The sequence below is a fragment of the Mobula birostris genome, chromosome 4 (assembly GCF_030028105.1).
Source record: "Mobula birostris isolate sMobBir1 chromosome 4, sMobBir1.hap1, whole genome shotgun sequence".
NCBI classification, from domain to species: Eukaryota; Metazoa; Chordata; class Chondrichthyes; order Myliobatiformes; family Myliobatidae; genus Mobula; species Mobula birostris.
The window spans coordinates 42,758,797-42,777,208 of NC_092373.1; the positions used below are offsets into that span (position 1 = coordinate 42,758,797).

General features: G+C 39.3%; 1 protein-coding gene across 11 annotated transcripts in view; it reads right to left on the bottom strand.

Annotated features, from left to right (window-relative positions):
* armc9 (armadillo repeat containing 9) overlaps positions 1 to 18,412 on the bottom strand; it is a 146,407-nt gene that overhangs the window by 37,193 nt on the left and 90,802 nt on the right. For all 11 annotated transcript variants that reach the window (XR_011885669.1, XR_011885670.1, XM_072255269.1 and 8 more), the window contains 6 exons: positions 9,609 to 9,699; positions 9,345 to 9,468; positions 8,288 to 8,427; positions 7,056 to 7,132; positions 6,650 to 6,724; positions 6,464 to 6,554 (listed from right to left, as the gene is read on the bottom strand). Coding sequence is in view for 9 of the 11 variants with exons in the window: in XM_072255269.1 (XP_072111370.1) it covers positions 6,464 to 6,554; positions 6,650 to 6,724; positions 7,056 to 7,132; positions 8,288 to 8,427; positions 9,345 to 9,468; positions 9,609 to 9,699 (598 nt within the window). In the remaining 2 variants the exon portion in view is untranslated. The remainder of the gene's footprint in view (positions 1 to 6,463; positions 6,555 to 6,649; positions 6,725 to 7,055; positions 7,133 to 8,287; positions 8,428 to 9,344; positions 9,469 to 9,608; positions 9,700 to 18,412) is intronic.

The window sequence follows — 18,412 nt, forward strand, 5'->3', positions numbered from 1 at the left end:
GACTAGTTACAACATGGAAACACATTACTTGGTCCAATCAATTGGTACCTGAAAATTCTTTTCTTCTGAATTTAATCTGCTTCTTCTACTATTACTAAAAGACATATTCAGGCACTAACCAGTTGCTGTGTTTAAAAAAGCTTCTTCATACCATTTTTGGTTCTTATAATCAACTCTGTTCTTTGTCTTCTGATTCCCTTTGTCTACACTGTTCATAATTTTAAAATAGCTTCATCAGATCCCTCTTCACCTCCTCCATTTCAAGTGTCTTGAGTCTATCTCCATATATGAAGTTCCTGGTGCTTGTAATCATTTTGGTAAAAACGCTTAGAGTCATGGAGTTATAGAGCACTCCAGCACAGAAACAGTCCCGGGTCCATCAAGTCCATGCAGCATTGTTATTATTCTGTCTAGTCCCAATGACCCTCACCTGAACCACAGCCCTCCCATCCGTGTGCTTAAGATATACCCACCCTAACCTATGACCGCTAGTTCTAGTCTCACCCAACCTCAGTGGAAAAAACCTACTTGCATACACCAAATCTCAAAGTTCTAAAGGTTTAAAGCTCAAAGTAAATTTATTATTAAAGTACATTTGTCATCATATACAACCCTGAGATTTACTTGCAAGCATGCACAATAAATACAAAGAAACACAAAAGAGGACAGTGCATAAAGACAAACAACCAATGTGCAAAATACGACAAACTGGGCAAATACTACATAAAGAAAAATAATTTTAATAATAAATAAATAAGCAATAAATATCTAGAACATGAGATGGGATCCTTGAATGTGAGTCCAGAGGTTGTGGGAGCAGTTTAGTGTTGGGACTGAGTGACTCTGAATGATGTTATCCTCTCTGGTTCAAGAGCTTGAAGGTTGAGGGTAATAGCTTTTCCTGAACCTGGTGGTGTGAGTCCTGAGGCTCCTGTACCATCTTCCTGATGGCAGCAGTGAGAAGAGAGCATGGCCTGGATGGTGGGGGTCCTTGATGACAGGGGTCTTTTGACAACTCTCCATGTAGTTGTGCTCAATGGTGGGAAGGGCTTTACCCATGATGAATTGGGCTGATTCCATTACTTTTTGTACTTCTCATAATTTTGCATACCTCTATCAAATCTCCCCTCATTCTCCTATACTCCAGGGAATAAAGTTTTCAACATTTCCCTATAACTCAAGTCCCAGTATTTTTCGCTGTATTCTTTCAATTTTATTGACACCTTTCCTGTAGGTAGGTGACCAGAACTGCACACAATACTCCAAATTTGGCTTCATCAATATCTTATACAACTTCAACACAACATCTCAACTTGTGTACTCAATACTTTGATTTATGAAGGCCAATGTGTCAAAAGCTCTCTTTATGACCTTTCCTGTTCATATGCCTACAGTGTATTTCTGGATTCCTTTTCATGTTTGCTGTCATTCTGAGAAATTGAATTGAACAGATTGCCAATGTACACAAATGAAGGAAGATATTCCTTACAGAAATTTGACTTTATGCAAATTCTCCCTAAAATGTTTAAAGCATTTCCAAAACATGAAAGTTAGTTATAGAAATGCAAGCATCTTCAGGAGTTATGGAAGAGAGCTAGTAGCTAGTTAATTCAAAAGACAATCAATCTTCAAAAATGAACTTTGCATGTTACCTCCCTGCAGGAATCAAACAGATATATTGCCTGGTGGGTGTGTAGAACACCCTGCCAGGGGTGGTGGTAGAGGCAGATACATCAGAGGAATTTAAGAAACTCTTACATCAGTACAATGTTAGAAAAATGAAAGATTTTGTAAGGATAGAAGGTTAAATTGATCTTAGAGTAGGTTAAAAGATTGGCACAATATTGTGGGCTGAAGGGCCTGTACTGTGCTGTAATGTTTTATGATCTATGTTCTAAGAATAAACCTGCTAGCTCACAGCAAGAGTCCACATAAAACAATTGCTTTGAAAACTGAGAAGTGACAATTTTAAAACACCTTATTAAACAATGGAACATCCATTGCTACTTAAAGGCCATCACAACTAGCCATTGGATGCAGGAAATTCTGATTTTGTACCATTGTAACTACACAGGGGAAGACAATAAATAAATGGTCACGTTAATTTACCCTCATTGTAAGTGTTCAGTTCTGACTTGTATAAGCCTACAAGAGGAGAGCCATACTTGATCTGGTATTGGGAAGTGAACCTGGTCAGGTATCAGATCTCTCAGTGGAAGAGCATTTTGAAGATAGTGATCGCAATTCTATCTCCTTTACTATAGCATTGGAGAGGGATAGGAACAGACAAGTTAGGAAAGTATTTAATTGGAGTAAGGGGAAATATGAGGCTATCAGGCAGGAAATTGGAAGCATAAATTGGGAACAGATGTTCTCAGGGAAATGTACAGAAGAAATGTGGCAAATGTTCAGGGGACATTTGCGTGAAGTTCTGCATAGGTATGTTCCAATGAGGCAGGGAAAAGATGGTTGGGTACAGGAACCGTGGTGTACAAAAGCAATCTAGTCAAGAAGAAAAGAAGAGTTTACGAAAGGTTCAAAAAACTAGGTAATGATAGAAATCTAGAAGATTACAAAGCTAGCAGGAAGGAGCTTAAGAAAGAAATTAGGAGAGCCAGAAGGGGCCATGAGAAGTCCTTGGCAGACAGGATTAAAGAAAACCGCAAAGCATTCTACAAGTATGTGAAGGGCAAGAGGATAAGACGTGAGAGAATAGGACCAATCAATTGCGAAAGTGGAAAAGTGTGTATGGAACCACAGGAGATAGCAGAGGTAACTAGTGAGTACTTTGCTTCAGTACTCACTATGGAAAAGGATCTTGGCGATTGTAGTGATGACTTGCAACGGACTGAAAAGCTTAAGCATGTAGATATTAAGAAAGAGGATGTGCTGGAGCTTTTGGAAAGCATCAAGTTGGATAAGTCAGGAGGACCGGATGAGATGTACCCCAGGCTACTGTGAAAGGTGAGGGAGGAGATTGCTGAGCCTCTGGCGATGACCTCTGCATCATCAATGGGGACGGGAGAGGTTCCAGAGGATTGGAGGGTTGCAGATGTTCCATTATTCAAGAAAGGGAGTAGAGGTAGCCCAGGAAATTATAGACCAGTGAGTCTTAACTCAGTGGTTGGTAAGTTGATGAAGAAGATCCTGAGAGGCAGGATTTACGAACATTTGGAGAGGCATAATATGATTAGGAATAGTCAGCAGGGCTTTGCGAAAGGCAGGTTGTGCCTTACGAGCCTGATTGAATTTTTTGAGGATGTGACTAAACACATTGATGAAGGTAGAGCAATAGATGTAGTGTTTATGGATTTCAGCAAGGCATTTGACAAGGTACCCCATGCGAGGCTTATTGAGAAAGTAAGGAATAATAAAAGACCAAGAATTGGAAAATGTCATTTACAAAAACTAAAAAGAGGTGGAGGTCTTGCTTTGCCTAATTTAAGAATATATTATTGGGCGGTGAATATACACTATGCGTGTTCTTGGTTATATTGAACTGATAAAAATGAACTACCACCATGGGTTGATCTAGAATTGAAAGCTGTGAAATAACTTTACTTAAGTTCGTTATTAGGAGCTTCTTTACTTGTACAACTAGCCAAAATTTCTATTTTAAATATAAATCCAATGATTAAGCAGTCATTACGAATTTGGTACCAGTTTCGTAAGTTTTTTAATCTTAGTAAAATTTAACCTCCTTAGTTTAATTTATCGAAACTATTTATTTAAACCTTCATTTAGTGATCCTACCTTTTCTTTTTGGAGGAATAAAGGAATTTATTCCTTTATGCAAACAACAGGAATACTGCAGATGCTGGAAATTCAAGCAACACACATCAAAGTTGCTGGTGAACGCAGCAGGCCAGGCAGCATCTCTAAGAAGAGGTACAGTCGACGTTTCAGGCCGAGACCCTTCGTCAGGAAGTCCTGCTTCCTGGCCTGCTGCGTTCACCAGCAACTTTGATGTGTGTTGCTTGTTATTCCTTTATGGATCTGTTTCAAGAAGGCCCATTGATGTCCTTTGAGAAATTAGTAACTAGATACTCTTTCACACTCACACTTTTTGCAATATCTTCAGGTCAGACATTTTTTACAAGAATATTTAAGTAATTTTCTATACAAGATTCTAACCCTTTAGACATTATTTTAAAAATGAACTCTTTAGTGAAATGTTTTATTGGGAAAATTTATAATTTACTATTACAACAGGATAATTATTCTCTATTTAAGATTAAGTAAAATTGGGAAAGAGAGCTTAACATGATCTTGATAACAGAGGATTGGTTGCCAATTTTGAAGTTGGTTAACTCTCCTTCGATTTGCGCCAGTCATTCTCTAATTCAATTTAAAATTGTACATCGTTATTATTTGACAAAGGAGAGACTGTCTAAAATATTTCCTAACGTTAATAGTCAGTGTGATAGATGTAAAACTGAGATAGCTATATTGACACATATGTTTTGGCCGTGTTCTGTATTGAAACAGTTTTGGAATTTATTTTTTCTATAATTTCTAAAGCTTTAAAAATTAATTTACAACCTAATAAATTGTTAGTTTTGTTTGGTATAATTCCTCAATATATTCACGGTATTTCTACATCAGACCAACATGTAATTGCATTTGTTACGTTATTGGCTAGAAGGGCTATTTTATTAAAATGGAAAGATGCTTCTGCTCCCACTTTGATACAATAGTTCTCTCAGGTGATGCTATGTCTTAGTTTGGAAAAAATCAGAAGTTGAACTTTTGATCCTCGATTTGACTTTGAGAAAAGGTGGGGCTCTTTTGCCTGCTACTATCATTTGATTTGAGTTAATTAAGATGGCCCCTTCTGATTCTTGGGTAAATGGATTTGGTTGGCAGATTGATGTCTTTCTTTTATGGAAGCTTGTATGGTGTATAGCTCCAAGTTTGTGCTCCAAATGGGTTTTTTTTCTCTCTTTTTTTTGTTAGCAGGGGTTTTTTTTTGCTTTAGTTTGCAGGGGTTCTTTTTTCCTTCTTCCTTTTTTCCAAAAAAAAGTTTTAACATTTTGTTTATTATATTACTATTATTATTGATATACTGTTTAGCTTGGTTAATAGTTTGACTCTTATTATACATACTGATACATTGACTTGATTATTTTAATGTATTTTTTGTTGTCTATTTTCAATAATAATTAATAAAAAGATTTAAAAATGAAAATGAGAAAGTAAGGAGGCATGGGATCCAAGGATCCAAAGGGACATTGTTTTGTGGATCCAGAAATGGCTTGCTCACAGAAGGCAAAGAGTGGTTGTAGACGGTTCATATTCTGCATGGAGATTGGTCACCAGTGGTGTGGCTCAGAGATCTGTTCTGGGACCCCTACTCTTCGTGATTTATATAAATGACTTGGATGAGGATGTGGAGGGATAGTTTTCGTAAATTTGCTGATGACACAAAGGTTGGAGGTGTTGTGAATAGTGTGGAGGGCCGTCAGAGGGTACAGCGGGACATTGATAGGATGCAAAACTGGGCTGAGAAGTGGCAGATGGAGTTCAACCCAGATAAATGTGAGGTGGTTCATTTTGGTAGGTCAAATATGATAACAGAATATAGTATTAATGGTCAGACTCTTGACAGTGTGGAGGATCAGAGGGACCTTGGGGTCTGAGTCCATAGGACACTCAAAGCTGCTGTGCAGGTTGACTCTGTGGTTAAGGCGGCATAGGGTGCATTGGCCTTCATCAATTATGGGATTGAGTTTGGGAGCAGAGAGGCAATGTTACAGCTATATAGGATGCTGGTCAGACCCCACTTGGAGTACAGTGCTCAGTTCTGGTCGCCTCACTGTAGGAAGGATGTTGAAACCATAGAAAGGGTGCAGAGGAGATTTACAAGGATGTTGCCCGGATTGGGGAGCATTCCCTATGAGAACAGGTTGAGTGAACTCGGCCTTTTCTCCTTGGAGCGATGGAGGATGAGAGGTGACTTGATAGAGGTGTACAAGATACTGAGAGGCATTGATCATGTGGATAGTCAGAGGCTTTTTCCCAGGGCTGAAATGGCTAGCACGAGAGGACACAGTTTTAAGGTGTTTGGAAGCAGGTACAGAGGAGATGTCAGGGGTAAGTTTTTTAAACAGAGAGTGGTGAGTGCGTGGAATGTGCTGCCGGTGGCAGTGGTGGAGGCAGATACGATAAGGTCTTTTAAGAGACTCCTGGACAGGTACATGGAGCTCAGAAAAATAGAGGGTTATGGGTAACCCTGGGTAATTTCTATAGTAAGGACACAGCTTTGTGGGCTGAAGGGCCTGTATTGTGTTGTAGGTTTTCTATGTTTTGTATAAATGCCAGTTCTCTGTATAAATGACAATTCTCAGGAATATAATCCCTAACCAACCAGGGACTGTCTGTGCTATCCAAATCTGTATACTACTGATTATCAGATGTACTAGAGCAAAGGAAGTAATCTGTACACCTTCTTTGGTATACTAACCTGAATTCAGTTGCTTTATAATAAATTCAAGTTGTCTGTTCATCTCTGAATTCCCCTCTTTAATAAAACACCGTAGAATTTCTTCCATACCCTAAAAAATGTTTTAGAAAAAATGCACAATGAAATCAAAACAAATCATCATAAAAAAAAATAATTTTTCTGCCCACTCCCTCTTAAGGTACTTACCATTGCTTTTGCCTCCTCACGTAATGAAGGGATGGCAAGAATGCTGTACAAGGCCCCATTCACATATGGCCTTATCTAAAAGAAGGAGATGGCAATCAGTAAATCAGGCCATGGTTTACAAAGCATGGAAAACAATTTTTTTCATAACTAATTGACAACTTCAGGGTTGTCGAGTTTATTCATATGCACAAATGCGGTGAGGTATAGGTGCATGGATAAGCTTGCTAGCATGTATAATTAACAAAACTTCATGTGATCTTAAGGCAGATTTACAATGAAAAAGAAATCTAAAAATGAAGGCAGCTTTAAACATTAATAATTGACATTTGGTGAAATCTACAGTTTGGTGGCATCTACTGACGAAATACGGCTAGGAACAGCAACAAACAAACAAAAGTTATATTACCTCATAATTATCATGACCCAAAAGATCAGACAACACCTTCAATACTCGTTTGCCATCTTCTACACATTTCCGTTTACCTGAAAAGTAGTAGAAAAAGTTTCCTTCAGACTTCAGCTGGTTAAAATATGGAAATACTTATAAGTAATATTTCAATAGTAACTAAGTAACCAGGTTGTCCAATCACACCTCTATTGATATTATAGCCTGTGTTAAATGTATATTTTGGTATTTAATTTCATTTATGTCATAGAGAAAAAATATTGCCAAATAATCAAAAGGATAAAATAATTTCAGAATCTATAAAACTAATGATGGTTTGCTTTTAAAATGGTCTTCTAAAACTAAAGTTATCTGAATTTTGGAGTTGTCTTCCACCATTTTGAGTAGAAAATCAACTGGAAATGAAATTGCAAACTGGTTGCCAACATAAAGTCTTGTTGCTCTTCCTGACTACATTACTTAGTCTGAGCTAAAGCCTGGAAGAAAATAAACAAAGTGAACAGGATACACATGTTTGGCCTCTAAATTCCTACACCTTTTCACAACCAAGATTTGTAAAATCAGTCTGCCAATCAGACCTGTTACCACCCTTTTGGGTGTATTTTAACTCCATAACCCTTGCAGCTAGGTTCACACAAAATGAGTTACCACAAGAATCAGTATGAATAAATATCAAAATATCAAAATTTGGTGCTTAAAAGATCTGGCTAGATTCTTTAACTGAGTCCAATTCTTTGTGTGATGAACCTAAATCTCCAGATATTGATGTTAACCAATTCAGCTGACTATCAGCTTAGTTCCTTATTAGAGATCCTGAAACATGGAACATCGTATTTTGTATAAAAATGGAGAAAGCTGAAAATATTCAGTAGGTCAGGCCCGTTCATGGAAAGAGAATCAGAGTTAGCCTTTCAGGAGAGAGACCTTTCATCATAAAATGGATCTTATAAAGCACTTTGAAAGTTATAATGACAAATGGCTAGTGAAAAGGTGAATTTAGAAACAAAATATTTGCATAACTTATAGAGAAGTTTTTTCATTGTAGTCTAAGTATAGCAGAATCAATTCTCAGTACTTCATTAACAGGGTCATTATTTTGCTATGCCTGGTTCACTCAAAACTATTTTTCTTACATCTTTTATTATACAATGACGACGACAGCCCTGTTTAATGAGTAGTTTTTAATTACAGTTAGTTGCTAGGAAAGCTCATTACCATATCATGGTGGTTACCTTGGGTCCGAAGGCAGAGGTTCATGAACAACGCAACAGAGTATTCCAAAGTGTAATCCGACAAAGAATCAGAATCCTCTAGAACTCTTGTCAGCCAGAAAATAATGTCATCTCTAATCATAGCTGATTGTAGTTTTCGTCTTAAAAGGAAAAGCATCTTTATAGCGATGTTGCAAAATTTTACAAGTACAATCTCAGTGGCAAAATTTTTATTTCAAGGGAAAATAACCAAAACAGTAATGAAAACATTATAACACACACAAAATTATGGAGGAACTCAGCAGGTCAGGCAGCATCCATGGAAATGAACAAACAGTCAATGTTTTAGGCCAAAACGTTTCTTCATGACCTGAAGAAGAGTCTCAGCCTGAAATGTCGACTTTTAGTTTATTTCCTTGAATGCTGCCCAATCTGCTGAGTTCCTCCAGCATTTTGTGTCAGTTACTTTGTTATTCCCAGCATCTGCAGAGATTCTTGTGTTTATGAAAACACTGCAATAGTCTTATTCTTACTGCACATCTAACTTATTTACCTGGTTTAAACTACCCAGCAGTAATCAGTACTTTACAAACAAATATGGTCTAAATACAAAAGGAAATTCCAATTCTATTTTCTTGATCATCTCCAATCTTGATGGTCAAACCACTGGAGCCTGCCTTCAGCTGTCCAATGTCTAAACTCCAAATTTTCTCACTAAACATGTTAAACATGCTAATTTTTTCTCCAATAAAACATCACTTAAAACCTGTCTTTGACCACAGTTTTGCTCATTTACTGCAATACAGGCAACATCCTGGTTTCAGGAGGTGGGGGTGGTTGCATTTCAAGAAAGTGGTTGATATTGCAATGTTCCTTAATGCCTTTACTCGTTAGATCCTGCATTCCACAGAGTTGACCCCCTAAATATGTAAACTTCTTTACCTTTCTTTAACAGTCTTTCTTAAAACCTCCCTCATAAACCAAGTTTTGTTCATTTCAAAAAAATAATTTATTGGTTCTAAATCCTTTGGATTTTGAATCTGCATTGTTACACTGTATTAATACACATTGTCATTACCTGAGGCTAAGTTTCTGCAGAGCCCCTAATACATTTTCTCTAGTTATGGAATCCTCCTCCTCAGTCTCTAGTGTTTTTTCCAGTATCTTCAGTAATACCATGTTCTGAGCCAAATATGTTCGGCCTGACAGACACAAGATAAAGTTAAAAGGAACTAGTCAACAACATCACTAATGTTACTGTCTTGTTTGTAGAACAGCAAAAAAACTGAACAGAAATTTTTCAAAATTCAAGTAAAATTTTATATGATTAAAAAAGATTTACCATGTGATAGCGAGGCAAAACCATTGATTAGTCGTGCTGTATACTGTCGGACGATCTCACTCTTTGAATTTAACAAATTTATCACACTTTTCTGCAAAAATGAAAACACTTGACTTCAATATCTTACTTAAAAGTAGGTTTGAAATTATATACAAGCCATGTGTTTTTCAAAGCAAAGACATCTGGAACCATTTGGTCGATTGCCTTAGTTATATAACATAGCAACGGTTCCATCAGCCCGGTGAACTTACACTGATCTTCAACGGCCTATTCTACATCAATTCAGGACTAATCCCATTTTATCCTCCCTACTTTCCCAAAAATCCCACCCACAAACTCCCCACTATCCTCCAACCAATTAGTGGCCAATTAACCAACCATACTACACATCTCTGGGGTATGCGAGCAAATCAATACCAACTCCACAGGACAAATGTACAAACATAATTCTTATATATTGACAGTAATTCAGAGCATAAACTTTGTAAACCAGATGCTTCTGGATGGAACTGCTGCACAAAAGATTGCCATGGAGCTGAGAGAAAAAATGGACAAGAGTGGTATAGGCTGATTCTCGTGTGTGTGTGAGCACACATCCATGTAAGCAGACTGGTGAATCTGTGAGATTCATTGTCACAGATGGCCGTGCAGGCCAAGTCGTTGGGTATTTTTAAAGTGGAGGTGATAAGTTCTTGATTAATAAAGGTTACAGGTGTCAAAGGTTACAGGAAGAAGACATCAGAATGGGGTTGAGAGGGATAAAAAAAAATCAACCATGACTGGATGGTAGAGTGGACTCGATGGGCCAAATAGCCCAATTCTGTTCCATGTCTAATGGTCTCACGGACCTATTTAAGTCCCAAGCCATTTGAATGCAAATGTAAGCACGAGGAAATCTGCTGGAATTTCAAGCAACACACATAAAAGTTGCTGGTGAACGCAGCAGGCCAGGCAGCATCCCTAGGAAGAGGTAAAGTTGACGTTTCGGGCCAAGACCCTTCGTCAGGACTAACTGAAAGAAGAGCTAGTAAGAGATTTGAAAGTGGGACGGGGAGGGGGAGATCCGAAATGATAGGAGAAGACAGGAGGGGGAGGGATGGAGCCAAGAGCTGGACAGTTGATTGGCAAAAGGGATATGAGAGGATCATGGGACGTGTTGGATGCATAATACAGAAAAGGCTGTAATTAATGATAAGACTTCAAATAACTGATGCATTGTAAACAAAGATTGAGATACAGATAATTAACTTGAGGTCTTGTGATTCCATGCAAGCAGACATGGAAGTCTGTGAATGGACTGCAGACAAGCTAATTCCAAGCTCAAGATCCAAGGCACTCCGCCTCACTGAATATTATAGCGCAGAGGACTAGTGAAAATCACAGCAAATTCTGAAACACATACTTGGGCAGTGAAACGTATAAACCTATGTTGTTGTCAGAGATTAACTATTTTACTTTACAGGAAGCACTGTTTAGTAACTTCTCAAAAATAATTTTTAGAAACGAGTGAACTAAGCAGAACAAGGCATATTGAAATGTACTTGCTGTACAAAAATCACAATAACATTATTCTTTGTTTAAATGAGGTGGTAAATAATTTTTTGATGTCATGATCAGAATAGCAATGGCGAAAGAAGCTTTCCAAAAAATGAAGACCATATTAACAGACAGAAAGATGAGCATGTACACTAAAAACAGAATACTGCAGTACTACATTTATTCTATCCTGACTTACGGAAGTGAATGCTGGACCATTTCTCCAGCAATGGAATAGAGAATAGAAGCAGCTGAATTATGGTTCTACAGGAGAATGTTAAAAATATCATGGACTACACACACATCAAATGAAGAAGTTCTCAGAAGAGCCCAAGCAGTTCGATCACTCATACCAACAATAAGAGAAAGACAACTCAGATTCCTAGGACACATCATGCAGAAAGATGAACTAGAAAAACTCATACTCTCTGGAAAGATTGAGAGGAGCAAACCTAGAGGAACAAACTTAGAGGAAGACCTCGACTTATGTACATCAAAAGCATAGCCAGATGGCTACACATCGAGGAAATGGAAGTCATCCAACAAACGATGGCTAGATCTATATGGAAAACCATGGTCACCAAGGTCCGCATCGGATATGGTACCTAGACAGACAGACATGATTAGGGCCTGAAAACATCCCTAGCACTACAATACTACTATTATAAGTGTAGACACAGTGGTTATTTCCTCCTCCATTATTCTCAACCCCAATAAATTTAAAATAATTTTAATTTTTTTTATAAGTTTGTGATAATTAAGGTTTTACTTTTGTTTTAACTTTTAACTTTGTGTAGGAGTATGTTTGAGTCTGTTAAAAATGCACTTTCCACTTCCTTGTTTTCTATGTGTAACAATTCTCCAATGTGACTGACTACTCATTAATGTGGGCTGAACATCAGAGACCTCCTTGAATTGATGACTAACCAGTGACAATCATGGGGTAAGGGAAAATCCAAACCAAGAATCTTCCATGTTTTGTATAATTTTGAAGTCAGTGGTGAGCACCATTGCTTTGTGGCTGATCACAGAATCTCAAGCATTTAGATTGTAATACATAAATAGTTAAGAGCTATACAACAGGCAAATCAGTTCAGGAAGGTATAATCCAAATGGTATAAGATCCACTGCGAACTGCCTTCCCCTTCCTTTCTGCTGAATGTATCAGCAATCAGTTCAGTGGCCCAAGGGCCACAAAAAATGAAGTAAAGTTAAATAGAAACACAGAAAACCAACAGCACGATACAGGCCATTCGGCCCACAAAGTTGTGCCGAACATGTCCCTACCGTAGAAATTACTAGGGTTACCCAAAGCTCTCTATTTTTCTAAGCTCCATGTACCTATCCAAAAGTCTCTTAAAAGACCCTATCGTATCCGGCTGCACCACCGTTGCCAGCAGCCCATTCCACGCACTCACCACTCTCTGCATAAAAAACTTACCCCTGACATCTCCTCTGTACCTACTCCCAAGCACCTTAAGCCTGTGCCCTCTTGTGGCAGCCATTTCAGCCCTGGGAAAAAGCCTCTGACTATCCACACGATCAATGTCTCTCATCATCTTATACACCTCTATCAGGTCACCTCTCATCTTCTGTCGCTCCAAGGAGAAAAGTCCGAGTTCACTCAACCTATTCTCATAGGGAATGCTCCCCAATCCAGGCAACATCCTTGTAAATCTCCTCTGCACCCTTTCTATGGTTTCCACATCCTTCCAGTAGTGAGGTGACCAGAACTGTGCACAGTACTCCAAGTGGGGTCTGACCAGGGTCCTATTTCGCTGCAACATTACCTCTTGGCTCCTAAATTAAATTCCACAATTGATGAAGGCCAATAGACCGTATGCTAGAAGCAATGTTAAAAGAAACAAAAATAAAATTAAAATGAACAAAACTCCTGAAACTTTGGCTACCTTCCAGCTCAGGAAACATGAATACGATTGAGTGAGCAACACTCACAATTCTTGTTAGATTTACCTTATATTTGGGTGAGAAACAGGGCTGAATGTACCACAACATATGAAGTCGTAAAGTGAAAACTTGGCAACAATAAAGATTGAGGTTAATTGTCAGGTGTATTACCACCTTTAGCTGTTTAAATCTCTAAGGATGAAAAAGGAATTTATACAATACAGTTCCATGAGTTAACTGGTTGGATTTTTACAACAATCATGATTACCTATTTATAGTAGATTCTCATCTCCAGATTGGCATTTTTGGAAAATAAATTAAAAACCTTAAATTGTTATGGCAGTTCTGAATTCACACTCCCTGAATTTAAAATCCAGGCCTTTGGATTACTAGTCTGTTCATAAAACTGAACTACCGTTTCTTGTATTACCTTCTCACATGAACCCACCAAAGATAGAATAAACTTATCAATACTATGTAATAGGGACATCCAAAACTATGGAAATATCTGCTTTCATGAGTTGAAGCTATTGCCAAATCAGAATTGTAAAATGTACTCATGCAGTTGAACTGACAAGTAACATCATTCCAAGTACTCTGTTCCTGCACTGTGTCCAACAGTAAAGAAACAAAAACGTAATCTAACAAGAGTCTCAATAGCAAACACTTTTCTCCACCACAGAGTACTCCATTTCTTCAGAAAGCTATTATTTAAGTCCACAACTACCCAAAGTGATAACTGATCTTTAAGCGTAGGGTAAAGTTATTGGTGGAAATGTACATAATTCACAACCACCCGACATTAAGTTAGGATTCGCTTTTAGAGGCTGGTCTGACATGATGACATAATTATATTTTTTTTTACCACAGTTTGTGTTCAGTGTTTGGAGCACAATAAATGAGTTGTTACGATTTTTCTCAAATATAAAATGCCTCCACCATTTTCATTTGCAAAATCTTACATTGGTGATTCTGATGCTCCAGGACGACTCCAGAGTTAATTCCATGGCTTCGAGAGTGGTGAGTCTACTAGAACACCTACCAATTGCCGAAAACTCATGTTTTACAGACTTTTGGACTATCAGAGTCTGAGCGTGGCAAACAGTTGCTCTCCTTGCCTGGCCTGGGTGATGCTAAGCAAATGGATCACATACTGCCTCTCCTGGAAAATCACCATTCTTGTTTTATTTTTAATGAACTCTTCATGCAGTGAATGCCTGGTCAAGTTCACATTGCCCTGCTAATGCACCCATGAAAGACTATAGGGAGCTTGCTGTAATGGCTGATAGTCTCCACTTAGCCAGGCAGCAGTGCAAAATTCTTTCTCCTTTCCCTACCTCAATAAGCCCAACAGCAAGGTCCCCAACATAAGAACGCCTGTGGCTCCGAAAAAGACAACATCAGGCCTGTGTGTTTACCATGCTTACTTTTGTATGAACGCTAGGGAGTGCTGACCGCCTTGCAGCTTTGACAGTACCAGCACATTTGGACATCAGAGGTCTGTGAACACCATGGGTTCCAGCTGCCAGGGTTGTCTAATGTTCATTACGGACACCTTTTCAGAACATGTTTCCTGTGTGACACACATGCTCAAGTGAGTGTGCTGCTAGCATCGCCTATTGATGAGAAGGCAAACAGTGACGAAACCTCAATGGAGGTCACCAAAGGCAGCAGGATGGAGACTCGCTGGACACGACGGGTGACGTTCTGCTTCAGTGGACAATGTTACACATAGGACTTCATCCTGGCTAAAGTGGCTACACCTCTGCTTGGTGTAGATTTCCTGTATGTCCAAGGACTATTAGACGATCTTAAGAACTGACAGCTTGTCGGCGTCGAGGATTTTGGGTCTTTACCCTGCTCCCCAATAAGTTCCACAAAGCAACTCTGTCAAGTGCATGTACCACTGCATGTGAGTTTACTCAACTGCTTGGTAAATTCCCAAACCTCACCAACCCCATATTTTCCACTACAGACACAAAACATGGGGTCTAGCACCACATTCCTATAATTGGCCACCCAGTCCATGCCCGCACGCGTAGACTGGATTCAGAAAAGCTGCCAACCGCGAAGGCTGAGTTTGCGAACATGGAATTGGCATTGTACACTGGTCAAATTGCCCCTGGGTTTCACCTCTCCCTATGGACCCTAACTCCGATAATGGTTGCCACCCATGTGGCGATTACCAATGCCTAAGGAGGTCACCACTTCTGATTGCTACTTGGAACCACATATCCAAGACTTCTTGGCACGTTTAATCGTTAAGTTAATTTTTTCCAAAGTTGACTTAGTTAGGGGCCAGCATCAGGTGCCTGTGTGCTTGGAGGACATTCGCAAAATAGCTGTGATAACCCCGTTTGGTTTCTTTGAGTTTCTACACATGCTGTTTGGGCTGAAAAACACAGTACAGACTTTCCAACGGCTGATGGACTCTGCATAAAAAGACTTAGATTTTCTTTTTGTTTACTTGGATGACATACTTGTCGCCAGTGTGTCCAAATCCGAACACTTATCTCCACACACTTTCAAGTGCTTAAGCCAATACAGGTTGTTTACTAACCCTGCTAAATGCCAGTTTCGGTTGTCAACCATTGACTTTCTTGCCATCGCATCCCCACAGAAGGTGCAAAACACCTCCCATCAAACGTAGCCACTATTATGGATTTCCCATCATCCTGCACTACTAAAAAAACTATAGGAGCTTTTAGGCATGGTGAATTTCTATCACTGCTTCATTCTGCGAGGTGCTGAATAGTGCACTTAAAGGCAATATCCCTAATCACATGCTTGTCCTGTCAGCAGACATGACCAGCGCATTTGATGACACCAAACAAGCTCTTTCCAACACAACCCTACTGACGCATCCGCTCCCCAACACACTGATAGCCATTACTACTGACACTTCAGACTATGCTGTGCACAAATAGTTGGTCGGAGGTGTGTGGCAGCCGCGTGCCTTCTTCAGCCGGCAGCTCCGTCACCCCCTGAAAGGAAGCACAGCATGTTTGACCATGAGCTTCTCCATCTCTATCTGGCTGTTCACTACTTTCGTTTTCTTCTAGAGTGTCGTCACTTCACAGCATTTGTTGACCACAAACCCCTTGTGCATGTGACAGCCAAAATATCAGACTCTTGGTTGCCATAGCAGCAACGCCAGCTGGTCTACATATCAGAGTTCACAACTGATATACAACATATCACGGAGAAAAATAATGGGCTGGTTCTCTCACGGCCAGTCACTGAGGCCATACACATAGGGGTTGACTATACTGTCATCGCCCCATAGTGTACGCAAAGTAGAGGTGGACTGTTTTTGACTCCATACATGGCCCTTCACGTCCGGGCTGGAAGGCCTCACATAAACTGGTTGCACTAAAATTTGTGTGGCATGGCTTTAGAGAGGACGTGCATGATTGGCCCCAAAACTGCTCAGAATGTGCAGTCTGACAAATGCCCTGTTAAGCCTCAGTACTACATCCTTGCTCTTATATTCCAGTCATCTCGAAATAAATGCTAATAGTGCATTTGTTTCCCTTATTACCGTTTGAACCTGCAAGTTAACCTTTAGGGAATCCTGCATGAGGAAACACAAGTCCTTTTGCACCTCTGATTTTTGAATTTTCTCCTGGTTTAGAATATAGCCTATGTCTTTATTCCTTCCTTCCCCACATTATGTTCCATTTGCCATTTATCCTAATCTGCTTGTGTCCTCCTGCAGACTCCATGCTTCCTCAACACTACCTGTCCCTCCACCTATCTTTGTATTGTCCACAAACTTGGCCAAAAAGCCATCAATTTCGTCATCCAAGTCACTGACAGGTAACTTGAAAAGTAGTAGTCCCAACATCGACCCCTGTGGAACACCACTAGTCACTGGCAGCCAGCCAGAAAAGGCCCCACTTTATTCCCAATCTTTGCCTCCCTGCTAGTCAGCCAATCTTCTATCCATGCTAGTATCTTTCTGTAATACCATGGGCTCTTATCTTGCAAAGCAACCTCATGTACAGCATCTTCTCAAAGGCCTTCTGAAAATCCAAGTAAACAACATTCATTGACTCTCCTTTGTCTATCCTGCCTGGTATTTCCTCAAAGAATTCTAACAGATTTGGCAAGCAAGATTTCCCCTTAAGGAAACCATACCAACTTTGGCCAATTTTATCATGTGCTTCCAAGTACACAAAACCTCATCCTTAATAAAGGACTCCAACATCTTCCCAACCACATTTTCTCAAGCTAACTGGCCTAAAATTTCCTGCCTCCCTCCTTTCTTAAAGAATTGAGTGACATTTGTAGTTTCCCAGTCCCCTGGAACTGTTCCCTTATCTAGTGATTCTTAAAAGATCATTACTAATGCCTCCATAATCTCTTTGGCTACCTCTTTCAAAACCCTGGGGTGTAGTTCATCTGGTCTAGGTGACTTATCTACCCACAGATCTTTCAGCTTCCCAATCATCTTCTCCTCAGAAATAGCAACTACATTCACTTTTGCCCTTTGACACTCTCGAATTTCTGGCATACTGCTTTCATCTTCCACAGAGAAGACAGATGCAAAATACTTATTAATTATGGCCGCCATTTCTTTGTCCCCCATTAATACCTCTCAAGCATAATTTTCCAGTGGTCCAATCTCCACTCTCGCCTCTCTCTTTTACTCTTTAATTATCTGTAAAAACTTTTGCTATTCATTTTTATAACATTGACTAGCTTACCTTCATATTTTGTCTTTTCTCTCCTTATGCCCTTTTATAGTTGCCTTCTGTTGGTTCTTAGAAGTTTCTAAATCCACTATTTCCCCACTAATTTCTGCCATATTATATGCCCTCTCTTGTGCTTTTATGATATTTTTGAATTCCCTTGTCAGCTATGGTTGCCTCATCCTCCCTTTAGAATACTTCTTCTCTGGGTTGTGTCTATCCTGCACCTTCTGAATTGTTCCCAGAAACTCAAGCCATTGCTGTTGCGCCATCATCCCTGCTAGTGTCTGCTTCCAATCAATTTTAGCCAGCTCCTCTCGCATTTCTCTGTAATTCCCTTTACTCCACTGTAATAGAATCAGAATCAGGTTTATTATCACTGGCATTTGATGTGAAATTTGTTAACTTTGCAGCAGCAGTTCAATGCAATACATAGTCTAGCAGAGAGAAAAAAACATAATAAATAAACAAGTAAATCAATTATGTATATTGAATAGATTAAAAAATGTGCAAAAACAGAAATACTGTATATTAAAAAAAGTGAGTTAGTGTCCAAAGCTTCAATGTCCATTTAAGAATCGGATGGCAGAGGGGAAGAAGCTGTTCCTGAATTGCTGAATGTATGCCTTCAGGCTTCTGTACCTCCTACCTGATGGTAACAGTGAG